Source organism: Apaloderma vittatum, unplaced genomic scaffold (assembly GCF_000703405.1).
Source record: "Apaloderma vittatum isolate BGI_N311 unplaced genomic scaffold, ASM70340v1 scaffold364, whole genome shotgun sequence".
NCBI lineage: Eukaryota > Metazoa > Chordata > Aves > Trogoniformes > Trogonidae > Apaloderma > Apaloderma vittatum.
Window position 1 is genome coordinate 70,873 of NW_009713022.1, and position 13,316 is coordinate 84,188.

A 13,316-nucleotide genomic window follows, 5' to 3' on the forward strand; every position below is an offset into this window, starting at 1 on the left:
AACTGGAAGTTTCAGGTATGGAAAAGGTATAAAAGTATTGTCTTCTCCATTCTTCCGACAGGTTACTGTGCAGTAAAACGGAACAAAACGGATGTAGGTGAGAGCAATCACTGAGAGAAGTGAATAAGGCTGCCCTAGATTTTATGCCCCCTCCCTCACCCATCAGGTCTCTGAACGTGGCTGAACAGCCTTGCCTAGATTAAACAGATGAAAAGAAAGTAACAATTTTAACGAGATGTATGAAGGCATTCCCTAAGGGGCAGTTCCCATGTATCACATCGCCAAGAGGCCATACAATAAGGCAGCAAAATTATTCATAGTTGCCCACAATCGACCTTCTGTTTTGTCCATAGCTGTGCGTTCCCGATAGAACCTTCCTCCCGCCCACCACGTTGGCACTGACATTCAGTGGTCCGCTCCAGTCTTTCCATCTTCCACATTCTTCTGGGAAGCCTCGTCACGCTGCTATCCGTCGAGCAAGTAGACTACCACTTCATAGGTTGACATCATGATGGCCGTGTTTGGGATCTGTCTGACGAGATGCGTAGTTAAACCTCGGTAGAGGGATCCATACCCTTCCTCTCGCACAAGCAAAGATAATGTCTGGAAGAAAGATCTGTATTTTGTTCCCTCTTCTCTTAGTCTTGTTCGTACAACCTCTGCACAAAGAAAACCACAGGCGGTTACAGTCACCACTTTTTGTTCTCTTCCCCAGAAACCAATTTGTGATTTTCCACTAAAACGCAACCTCTCCCCCTCCCCAAGCTCTCAGAAAAACTCTTTAAAGCAAAGGAGGAAGACAAACTGAGAAGCAAATCAAGTATGTCTATGAGGAAAACGACAAACTTTGGCAGTATTCAACATCTAAGCAAGCAAAGTTCAGTCACTTAGTTAAAATCCAAAAGAGGCCTGTTGACTGAGCTTATGTTTTAGCTTGGAAGTTGCCACTAACAAAGCCCTCAATCCATTAACGAGCTTAATATAAACACAACTACTTTGCAGAAAAATTAAGTGCAACCAAAAACCAAGCTAGACAGCCTCCTTTTCTAGCAAGGGGACAAGAACTTGCTGGCAAATTATGCGAAGTTACCAAGTACACAAAGAAATTCCAAGTGAAAAAAAAGACCTGTTCCTTAAGTACTTTGGGCCATACCCTGACAAATCCTTTGGAAAAAGAAATGCTTCCTAAGAAGAGGCAATGCTGGATATCCACCTAAAAATACTTCCATTTCTGAATACTATATTCACGTTGCATTGACGAATCTGACACGTAAAAGCTCTAGAGAGAGAAATACCTCTTGAGCAAGTGAGTCAAAGCCTGCTACAAATACCACTAAAAATTTGATTGAGGCTCTCAGCTGTACGTGCCCCACTTACCATGGGGATACGCTATTGACGTGGCACAAGTTTTGGAAGTGGCAGCAGCCATCATCATTCCAACAAAGTCCGAAGCTTCTTTTGCCGATTCGTCCTCACTGTCCATGGCAGAAGCAGTCTTATATTCCAGTAGTTTTCTCTTAATACTCTCATAAATAACAAAATGAATAACAGTCTCGGATATGCCTGCGTAGGATGCCGACATTCCTCTGTAAAAGCCTTTAATACCATCCGAGCGATAAACTTTTCGGACACATTCAAAAGCACTCATTCGCTTTTCTCCACGATTCCTAAAAAAGGAGAGAACAAGACAGACATCAAGCCGGTACAGTTTGAGACTGGAAAAAATAATGAAACAGTTTTGCTTGAGTGACAAGAGGACAGGAAACATCTCGCACTGATGCCGAGGGGCTCCAGTTCAGACAGGTTTAAGAACACGTAGAACTTGAGGTGAAAGTCTCAAAGGCTTTCAGCACTGAATCTGAGCCAAACTTCTGGTAACTTAAAGAAAAAGTATCACCTAGATAAACTGAACAGCTCTAGGCCTCCCCAAGTAGTAAAGAATTAAGACTAAATTGCTTTCAAGCAGACTCCCAAGTCAACTGTCAATGTCAGCAACTCATGAAAAAATATTTTTGCGCAACGAGTGGATTTCCCCCTAAATCTTCCCTCAAATAAAGAGCCCCACAGGAGGGCAATTAGAGCAGCTCAGAGTTCAAACGGCAGGCCTCGCGGCTGTCCGCAAACCACTCGCGTACCCAAAAGCAGCACACCAACCAGTACAACACACAGAGCTCTCGTGAGACAACGAAGTCATTGCTGATGTCAAATAAAAAGCTCATTAGCCGTGACCATATCAAGTGGGATCTGGTAAATAAAATCTTCCCGTTTTTAGCTTGCTGACTGAATCGAGTTGCGCGTCTTGAAATACTGAACATACTGCACACTGCTACGCAAACCCATGACAGCACTGCACAAAATCCGATCCACTGCAGTGGTGAAGCTCAGGGATCCTGCCAGCAGAGGTCTCCCGTGTGAGCAAGTCACAGAATAAAATGGCACATCAAAGGGCAGTTACGCTACCTCAGACAGATGCTGTCAAAGCAACAGACAGTGGCAGCAGCTCTTACGGAAGCAGCATGAGGTATCGCTCGATGGCAGAATTTAAGTCCTGATGGTTTCAACTTCCCATGTCAGACAGCAATGAAACGAGGTACCAAGCACAAGTGAGAGACAGCAGGCACACGCACCTACAAATCTTGCGCAAGCCAGGTGGCAATGCCACAGAGAACTGGGGGACTAGCACCGATTTGCTGACAGGCAAGAGAAAAAAAGTCCAAGAACAACTGATGAGAAAACCTGCTGCAGCTCCAGAGGCATCTCAGTCCCCACGTGTCCCCGGGACAGCCAGACAGGCACACAGCCACAGGCTGCTGCAAGAGTTTGTTGTGTGGACGCACAAGATGCACAACATTGTCTTGAAGGTCAAAGCAATTTCATTTTGGAAACAGCACATGCCTCCTCCAGCTCTTACTGGAATTGGAGGGATTTTTGAGAAGAGCTTCAACAGAAACAAGATCAGGCCAGGATAATCCCACAGACCAAGTGTTTTTATGTCTCTAATAACAGCTGAATTAGAAGAACTGGGAATGCAGTACATGCTACACTAGCCCATGTAATTGCAGTGTCCCACGTACAAAAGATCCTTCTTCAAGTCTCCCACACGTGCTTGATATATTGTACAGAATTAACATGCACAAGAAATCCGTAACTTTTCCTTCACGTTTCCTTAAAGCCCTGGTGTCGAAGCAATTTAATTGATTAATCAGTAAAAACACAAACAGAAGCGCAAGATGCCATCAAGGTCATGTATCATACCACAAAACCTTTGAAATTAGTCATGGAATTACCACCCCAACCATACAATGACAAAAAAAACCACCTCACACGATAACTAGCTCTGCAATATATTTGCTACATCCACCTTGCAGCTGACAATATGCATGCAAGGAGGAAAAACGCTAAACATGCACTTCATACAAGAAGGCCAAGAGATCTCCAGAACAGGGATGTCTGGCTCATTAATGTATTCAGGACAGATGAAAAGAGAGTTTTCTATCGCACCCTTTATAAAGTTTGTAAAATGAACAAGATGGTTGCATGGAGACCACATCACTCTCTCCCTATAGTTTTAAATAGCTGGGAATATAAAGGTCTTTCTTCCTCCTTATTTGCATAAAAGGGGATATTTAAAGAATCATTCCATTCCAGGGACGCAGAACAGACTCGGAACATTTAAGCAGAATCTCAGCACAGCCGCAAGACTCGCCATTGTCACTATACCTTGCGTCAAGCTGCAATCGTGTCTTTACTAGCCAAATGGGATTAGTTGTTGTGATCGCGGTAAAACCTAAAATATTTAAAAAGACAAGTTAGACGTGATAGTATCAGAAGAGCAACTGCATTTAAGTTCACAATGCACACAGTAAGGTACAGTGGATGCAAAAACTCGGACTATACTGATTTTTACAAAGTACCCATTGTAGCCCTTCACTGATATTTTTTCTGGATCCATACAGCCAAGAAACACTTAGCTTAGTTTTTAATTTTACATTAATACGGAGTAAGTTCTGTACTAATTCTTAGCAGGAGACATCCCATATAAATATAAAATAAGCCCAATTGTATCCGTTTCTCTGCCTACCTAACATACCAGCCCTGTTGTGACACCCTAAAGCAGCAGAGCTAGCTGGACTAACATCAGCCAATTTGGTAAGCGGGGCAACAGGAATGCACTGCGGCTACAGCTACAGCAATTTCAGATGCTATAAAAACACTGTCAATTTAATTCACTCCCTGAAATACAATCCGAGTTTGAAAGCATGCAGACTGAATTAACACTACTTTCGGTGCAGTTAAAAGGCACGTATTACTGTAAGTTAAGAGACCTTTTAATACTCAACTAATAAAGAGCAGTTAAATTTGAGTGCTAATGTTTAATTTAGTATTCAAAGCAGAGCCTGATGGTTGGCCTAGGAATATTTTTACAAGCATATGAGTGTTTAAATTGTTAAAGTAAATAGTATGACTACTAACTATCCAGTCAGACAGCAACTATTCAAGGCTTGCATATTGGCTAAAGCTTTGATTTTCAGTCTACTAAAGAAAAGTAAAAAGAGAGAGAAAAAGGAAATAAATTTCAAATAAAACAAAAAAAAAGGAAAGAAGTAAGAATTGCTCTTACTTCTGCACAACCGTGGAGAAAAAGATCAGAGTGAAAGGCAGCTCTGCAAAGAAAAAAAAAGTGAAACAAAAAAACCCATCTGGAGTCATAATATCACACATGCACCATTAATGAGGTGTCATGTCTGCAGGAGAGAAGAGGGAAAGGGAAGAGCTGGAACATGGCCAGGCAAGAGATGATCAGTTTAGACACTTGCTCTCTGAGTGACACACATCACTTGTATTTCACTACGCAGACATGCTGCCCTCCTGGCAAGGGGATGGACTGGGGTTGGGGGAAAGCGACAGCGAGTTCCCTTGTTCAGGGCAGTTCTGGTGCACAGCACTGACAGGGCAAACAGGCTACTGAGGAGCTGCTTCGTGCAGAGCGGTAACGGCTCACGTATACGTGTGTGTAAATAGATGGATTTAGCAGAACTGCTTTGCATCCAGGTTACTTCTGCTCAGTCACAGTAATCGAGGTTTACATGGCACACAAATGACTGCAATACTCAGAGAAATGCCAGGGGATCTTAACTGTTGGAAGGCTTCCTCTAGCCCCACTCCCGAATCTGAAATAGCTCATTATGAGTTTCAATTACCACTCTAAAGACAAGCTACAAGCTTTAGCAGGTACTAAGGTTTAACTATACTTCTGCACCAAAACAGCAAAACTACGTTAAGAGATTTCAGTTTAGTATTTCGATTGCTTAGATTTTCAAACTGACTCTAACTCCTTAATGAAATAACATATTGGTATAGATAATAAAGATTTGGGGGCGGCTTTTTTGACACACTTTTTTTTGTCCAGGTACCTATATAGATGTTCCATATGATGGAGTGAAATGCTAACAAGTCAAAAGTATCTTGACACACCTGCATTTCACAGATATCACAGAATGTTGGGGCTTGGAAGGGACCTTCCTGCAGGTAAATAATTGTGTAGAAACTAAAACAACCAAGGAACTACTCTGGCACAAGACACTAGATGGTCTTAAAACATCCCGCACCTGCCAAAAAGGTTCTGCAGTTCAATCAGCCAGAGCCTTTCAGACCTGTTGGTTAACGCCATAGAAACTCCACTGACTCCAACAGCAGTTGACTCTGGGCTGAAATAAATTGAAAGCCAACATTCTTGCGCTTTTTATTTCTTTATACTAACACTAAGAAAGTCTTAATTTTCTTTTACTTCAAATCAGAACCTTTCTGTACCTACAGTGCACTGAAGGGCACTAGGAATGCACATGACTGCAATATTTTGAAATAAGGTGGGGAAAAAATTATTACCTTCCCCTACCGACACATTGCCCAGGGAAGACTTCCCTCAAAAGAACCCCCCAAAGTTCTTATGTCTCTCCTAGTACTTAATTACAAGCCAGTAAGATCAAACAGGAATGCAGAAGATTTTTAAGTTGCATGTTTTGGAATTCTTTTACGGCTCAACTGGTATGTTACAACATTATCTGCTCAGCCCTCTTTCCTTTCTCGAAAAAACCTACACAACAGTCCCTGGAGATCCTAAATCTGGAGCAGGGAACACAGAGGCAAGGTCAGAGGCAGCGTCTGAGCAGCAGCGACCGCTCACCCACAGCAGCCGCCTGATCCTTGTGGGCAGGCTGGGAAAAGTCTCCCAGGAAGTGCCAGCGAAGGGTGGTTGGCACCACACACGGCCTGTTCTGCCCCAACTTGCACTCCCTGGGTTCCTCTAAACATTAGTGATCCCTAACAGGAGGTTCAGCAACACAGCCAAAATTTTTTTCCCCTCCCAGGACTGTCAGAAGCCTAAATTTCATGACAGTTCAACTGAAAGCCTTCTAACGAGCTGTTGATAATTCAGGTTTCAAGACCAAATAGCTACAGCTCAATTCTCACATGTAATATAGTAAATACAGGTAGTGGAAAAATTAAAAATCAGAGTCATGCTGACACCAAGGAAAGAACTCCATTTGGCAACTTCGATAAGCTTCTCTTTTTACATACACAAAATCTGTAGCAAAAGTATTTGTTAAAATAAAGGCGGAGGCTCCAACAGCTACTAGGAAGCTCTATCAATTGTTTACTTTTTTTTTTCCTTTTTAATAGTCGTGAAATTTAGAATGCTTTCCATTGCTTATCAGGTGTTTTATCCCCAGGAAAGACTCCAGATTCATTAGAAGTATCAATGTGGCAATACCAGAAACTCCTGTACTTCTCTATTTTTTTTTTCTTCTATGAAATGTACCCAACTTTCAGATGGAAAGAATTACCTCAATCTAGTTTTCAGCTACTGACAGGTAAGATCCCAGGTATTCCTATTTTGCATCATCTTTCAAAGGTTAGAAGTGGTTTGTTGTTTTTTTTTTTTTTAATCTATAAGCCAATGTAATTGAGACACATGTGAATATGGAATGCTGAATTAAAAATCCAAAGTAGTAAAATAAAAACAAACCAAGAGAAGACAGAAAGGCACAGAAAGGAGATTATACACATATTTAAAAAAAATAAAAAGGAAAAGGAAAAAAAGAGGTCTTTGCAATAATGTGACAACACAGAATATGAGCTGCAGCATTTTTAAAGGCAGCTCTGGGACAGTAAAAAACCCCAAAAAGGCTTTGTTTAACCCAGTAGGAACTTCCAATCAGCCAGAGCTAAGTAAAGTAGCAGCTATCAGTGAAAGGTTTTTTCCACCTTTCCCTGAACCGCACAGAAAAAAGTAACTCTGACCAGTGTTCAGGAGAAGTGATGTCTGCACAACGCACAGCATCCGAGCTCGAGATACCGAAAAGTGAAATCCCCTTAACGTCGTTCATTTAATTAATTATTACAAACCCAACGTGTGGTTCTTACACTAGAGGCTGCAAGAGACGCTCAGTTCAGTACTCACGAGGTTTAAGTTAGTCCATATTTCTGCAGGAAGTGACCTGCGGGTGGGGAGCATGAGATGACACGATCTCACTCTTTTCACGGGAGAAATGTACAGTAAATGCCTAAAATAGACACAGGCTTTTCTGTATCATAACAACAAGCAGTGACCTCATCAGACACATGTGTACAAATTGAATCCCATCGGAAGGATTTGTGAACCACTTACTGTGAGATCTAACTGTTTTCAGGTAAAGGTTTAGGAAAAAAAAAAGCAAGAAAAGTAATCAGAACAGGCCACAGATATTAAAATAGTGGTGCAAAATGCACTGAGTACTGAAATTTCTGCTCATTTGCAGCAGTTCAATTCTGTATCTCCAAATACTTACCTACAGAGTAAATTTACAAGTGAACCCTCCTCCTTCCCCAACGTCAACGACCCTTCCCCTCCCTCCCCAACACCAACCAAAAAACCAGCTAGCCTTGTCTTGGGACTGAAAAAATAAGATAGATGCCTTATGAAACCAAACTTTCTCATAGCAGTTACCAATGACCTACATATGCATTTTATCTGGTATTCAGTATCTGTGCATATACTACTAAAAAGTTTCAAAAGTATGGTATCTCTGTCAGTAACAGTAGTCCCAATTTTTTTTTTTTTTAAGAATAACAATCTACATTTGGGCTGGTTTGCCAGTAGAGCTCCAGAAAGAGCAGCAAAAATAGCACACAAGGCAAAGTAGCTCTGCAGCAGATTTGCAACCACGTTGCCTGAACGATGCTATGAACCATCAAAAAGGCAATTCAGAAAGTCACACAGGAATCAAACATCTCATTCAGTTCTCTAGTTTTTACTCTCTGCAGCAGAAGAGGTTAAGTGCAATGAGAAGGCAGAGTTTACAGTGAATTTGAGATTTTATCTTTGTAACGTGCAGCAATAAACTACCTTCACACGAGCAAACCCTCATTCTTGGACTGTGCTTCAGACACAGTCACTGCCCAAGTTTGCAAAAAGAGAACCACGTGATCTGCCAAGTAGGGAGCAAAAAAAAAGTTTGCTGAGTACTTCTTTGTATCGATATTGATATTTTAGGTACAAAGGTGATGTGAGAGTGAGAGGCTGGAAGGTAGCACAGAGCAAGAGAAAAACATTCCCTTCTAATTGCATACGGCATCAGTTACTAATATATGGCACCATTCACCCTCCTTGGCATAAAACAAACTTACTAAAAGGATTTTAATAATACCAAAAATGTTATGTTTTATCTTGAGAAGAAAGCATCAGGCCTAAACCCAAACAAAAATGCTTTAAAATACCATACTTCAGCTTCTCACATCCAAAAATGCCATGTGCATAAAATAATCCTTATTTAACAAGGACATCTAGTCTCACCCGAGACATTCATTAACATGCTATAACAGTATTTCAAGTACACTACTTACAAGTACTTGCATAAAATAGATTTTTTTTAAGTATTTTTGCATCATTATTGTGTTTTGCAGCCTACAGGAAAAGCTTTACAAGTGTAAACACCACCTCACGCTCATTAGATATTAGAAGCCTTTATGTGACAGAAAGGCCATATTCAAACAAACAAAAACCCAAAAAACCACCCAAGCCCCTCATTTAAGACTGGAGTTACTCAATTCCTTACTGAAATCAATGGCAGCTGCAAAAGAAGAAATCAATTCTGATTATTTTTTGCTAATTAAGTGTTTATCCACCTTGCCCATTTTGAAATGTTAAGTTTCAAGGCAACTATTATGGCGATCCGTGTTAACGTGCTCTAGGTCGAACAGTTAAGAGCTCACATTTAATCTTGTCCCTGTCATTTTTGGCATTTCCTCAAGTTCACTTGCTTCACACAGCAATACAAACCTTGCAGGTAAAACTGTTAATAGCTGGCTTAAGTGTATTTTCTGAAATATATTAGAATTACAAAAACAAGGTTAGCACATTCCCAGGAAAGCACTGTTAATTTTAACCACAGTCCTTTTCATAGCAATCAGAATATGGCCTGTACTGAACAGCAAGAAATTATTTGTCCAAGAACCCTTTTTTTTTTTAATGGTCTTCCAGAGAATGTCAAGACAGGTATTTTGAGAGAAAAAAACGTCGTGACCTGTAGCGTGAACTGGCCCTGGGCATTCAGCTACCTTGGGTATACACTTTAGAAACCCAACTGCCACAGGAGTTGTTCAATATCAAAACTAATTAAAAAAAAAACCAATGGTGACCAGCAAGGAAGTCTCAAATACATTTACGCCAGGCTCCGGCAGCCCTGAGTGCCAAGAGCAGCATTCTGGAAGGGAAGCAAATGGAAGAGCAGATACAGAACCGCTCAAAAAGGCAGAGTCGGTGTCTGCAAGCGCCAGGGGGAAGTCACTCCAGCACATCTCGTGAGCGTTCTCCTCGTTACAGAACGAGGGCAGGAGCTTCCAAAGGTAAGGAATGCTCTGAAGCTTTGTCTGCAGCACTGCACGAGTTGCACAAGTCATCTTCAAGGGAAGATCGACTTGTCTGTTAAGGCTCTCCCCACTTCACTATGCTCCCCAAATTTAAAACCACATTTTATCCCCTTGACTAGTTGCTGAGAACAATTCGCTCCTCCTGGAGCAATTAACTGATTCGGATAAATTTTGCCTGCAAACCCCTTCCAGCCCATTCCCCATGCTGTTCACCCGCAAAAACACACTTTCCCAGATGATAAAAAAATACGCCATCACCTCAGCACCTCATTTTGCCCATTTAAGACAAAAGAACTCTCCTTGCATCTCTAAGATTAAAAGCTGCCACCACATTGCTCATGTCCTAGAGGTGCGCATCAGGGTGCTATTTAAGTATAAAGTCACTTTAATTTTCTACACCATATAACAATTTCTTTGAATCAGATTATCCAGAAGTATTGAATAGAAAACTAAACCTGTTCACTGCTCTGATTTCACCCTGGCAGTCTGTTCCAGATTGCTAGTATTTCCATTATAAACACTGCTTATAAAATTTGACAGGAAAACTTCAAGAGGCTACCATAAAATTGCCCAAATTCATCTCTCAGGTGTCTATGGCCTTTGCAGAAAAACATTTTTGAATTGTTTTTGTGTAGAAAAGACACACACAAAAATAGGTAAAGTCTTGCAAGCCCAAATTTTAATTTCCCCAGCACAAGTCCATGGCTGTAGCTCATCTCAGTTGCCTTTAACTCCTCCTTGTTAATGATCCCAAAGCACAGAACGCCTAAATCACGCAATGAATATTGGTAGCTGCTAAGATACACCAAAGTGACACTGCAGATATAGGAAACTATTTCCAGGGATGAAAACTAGGGAAATCTGCTCTTCTACGACATTACAGTGGTAGAGCAAACTTTGCAGGGACCCATGTTTGAACAAAAGAGGAGGGAGTGTTACATATAATTTACACAGACATCTGCAGGAATATTTCAGAGAGAGGCCTATTTCAGTCAGAGGTACAAAGCTGTAACAGAAAGCAATGATAAAACACAGCAGATTAAGAAGCATTAAACCAGAGTTCAGGGCAAACAGCGCTGTCTGTAGCTCACAGAGCAAAAAGTTACCTTACTTAGTTTTCATTTCCCACTTGGCAAAAATTGCAAAAGCAGGCATGCAAGTTTCTTACAAAAGACTATTCACACAGTCGAAGACCTTCCTTATCACTAAGTGCAAAATTTCACACCCATATTCTCCAGATGGCTACTTTAATGAGAGGCCAAAGAAGGAAACCACTGCAAGAAGAGTTCATTCACTGAGCACTGTTTTGTGTGCTTTATTTGCCACCTCTCTTTTCTACATATGGCTCTAGAATGAAGCTAACAAGTTCGATCCTTACCTGCCACACCAGCTGAAATCATGTGCACCTGGGTAGAGTCTGGATTGAAAATACTGTTCAGCTTTTCTTTGCAGTTTGAGTAAGCAGCAAAATATATCGCCCTAAAATTAGAACAAAAGTCAAGTTAGTTCCATTTTGCAACCTGTGCCATTAATGTCACTAACTTAAGATGATCTTGGTTCAAGTTTTACTCCCTCAGTAAAAAAACCCACAAAAGGAATAAACTCTTGCAAAGCAGCGGGGCTATTCTAGGAAAGGAAAAGAAATCATACTTGACAACTTTTTCTTCCACAAGAGCTCACACTAACAATTAGTGAGGGGAAGGATAGATAATTAGAAGCAATGATTTTTGTGACACCAGAAATTTTAGCCAAGGAACACTACTGATCTGAGAATGTACTTAGAGTATTCTGGATTTGTTCAGTAACAGATCAAATTTGCTCTAACAAACCTAAACTCATTCCAACAGCACTGCAATTTCAAAAGAACTAACAAGTACATACCTTAAATATTTTTTTTAAGCCAAACAGCCCGCTTACATTATTCTAGCATCTAAGATGAAAATAGTCATAACTTCTGGTTACACTTTATAACTTTTAATTAAAAATATTTATATTTCAAAACCTAGAAGAGCAGAAAAGCTGAAATCTGCCACTTGTTTCTTTAGTTCTGCATTTGGAATCACCAGATTTTTTTTTCCCCTATGAAAATACAACACAATTTGTAATATTTGTACAACATTCAAGCCTGTGAGCTCAGCACACCAATGCAATGTATTACGAAACATGTCTGTTTTCACTCATGAAAGCCAAAAATCCCTTATTTTAGGCACTCCTAAGACTCACAGTTAAGGCTGTAACTGGCTTTTTTTTAAGCTTTCAGGCACCACTCCACAAGAGAAAAAACGAACGTGTGAGTTTTCAGGGACAGAACATTAGCTTCATTAGCTGTGCAAACATGTTTTTCTTCATTATGAAAGATAAAGTGCTCGCTTCGTGGGTATAATTTCTAAAATGGGATCTCAGCTCGGTTAAGTATACTGGATGTGTTATGAAACATGCTTCTCCACAGCTTATTTAAACAAAGAGCTGCTGTTAAATCCACTTAGCTAATGCTTAATTGAAACAAAGTACTGCGTGCAGACCCAGTCAGCCAGAGGGGAACAAGGATGTGCTTATTTATAAGATTTCACACATTATACAAAGTTGACATTTTTAGGAGAGGGGGAACACAGTAAGTATTTTAGCTGGGGAAAGAAAGCAAGGGAATTGAAAGATTCAACATCAAGTTAACTGAAAAAAGTTTTTGTGCAACTGAGGATATTTTTCACTGAGGATAGGTCACTTAACAAATTGAATCCAATGCTGGACAGGAATTGCTGTTAAAAAAAAAGTAATATCAATATAGAACATTCAGACCAGACTGGACTATCAGACAAAAATACAGGTTCTTCAGATTAGGAAGTGCTGATACCCCACAGGTGCCAAGAACACAGAAAGCTACTGGAATTACTTCAGCTTCTCCAGACAGCAATGCTGAGTTAGTGAGCGGAAAATACCTCGGGTATATCTAACTCCTTAAAAAGAAAAATATTCTGCTAGAATAAAAGTTCTCCAATTCCTGAATTATGTTTCTGTCTTACTCATGGAGAGGATCTACAGAACACCACCTCATCCGTCAGATCTAGGCAAAAAAGCAGATCAATGCTAAATGGAAAGTTCAATTTAACAAGATTTTCCAGAAGCATCCAAAGACCTTAACTCAAACAAGTTAAGACAGTGTCCAACTGGGTGCACAAGAGACAGGAATGTCTTCTCATCAGTCCAAAAAAAAGAAATAATAATAAAATATCAACAAAAGCAGGGCACTAGGTCAAGGGGAGAATAAAACCTTTGTGGAATCTGTTCCCTCTGCCTAGAGACTCTTCTCTTAAACATGATAAAAGGGAATAAAAACACGCCAGAAAACAACTACAGTCTGGTCCAACATTAAGTAGTTATTTGTTTTACACAGCTTTGTTTCCACGCTC

The 13,316-nt window shown here is 40.5% G+C and overlaps 1 protein-coding gene across 1 annotated transcript in view; it reads right to left on the minus strand.

Annotated features, from left to right (window-relative positions):
• Window positions 1-228: 228 nt before the first annotated feature.
• Window positions 229-13,316, minus strand: part of SLC25A36 (solute carrier family 25 (pyrimidine nucleotide carrier ), member 36) — a gene marked incomplete at its 5' end in the record, with an annotated part of 16,629 nt that continues 3,541 nt past the window's right edge. The window contains 4 exons of the mRNA XM_009868182.1: window positions 229-659; window positions 1,378-1,667; window positions 3,721-3,787; window positions 11,288-11,388. Of these exons, the coding sequence (XP_009866484.1) occupies window positions 466-659; window positions 1,378-1,667; window positions 3,721-3,787; window positions 11,288-11,388 (652 nt within the window). The remainder of the gene's footprint in view (window positions 660-1,377; window positions 1,668-3,720; window positions 3,788-11,287; window positions 11,389-13,316) is intronic.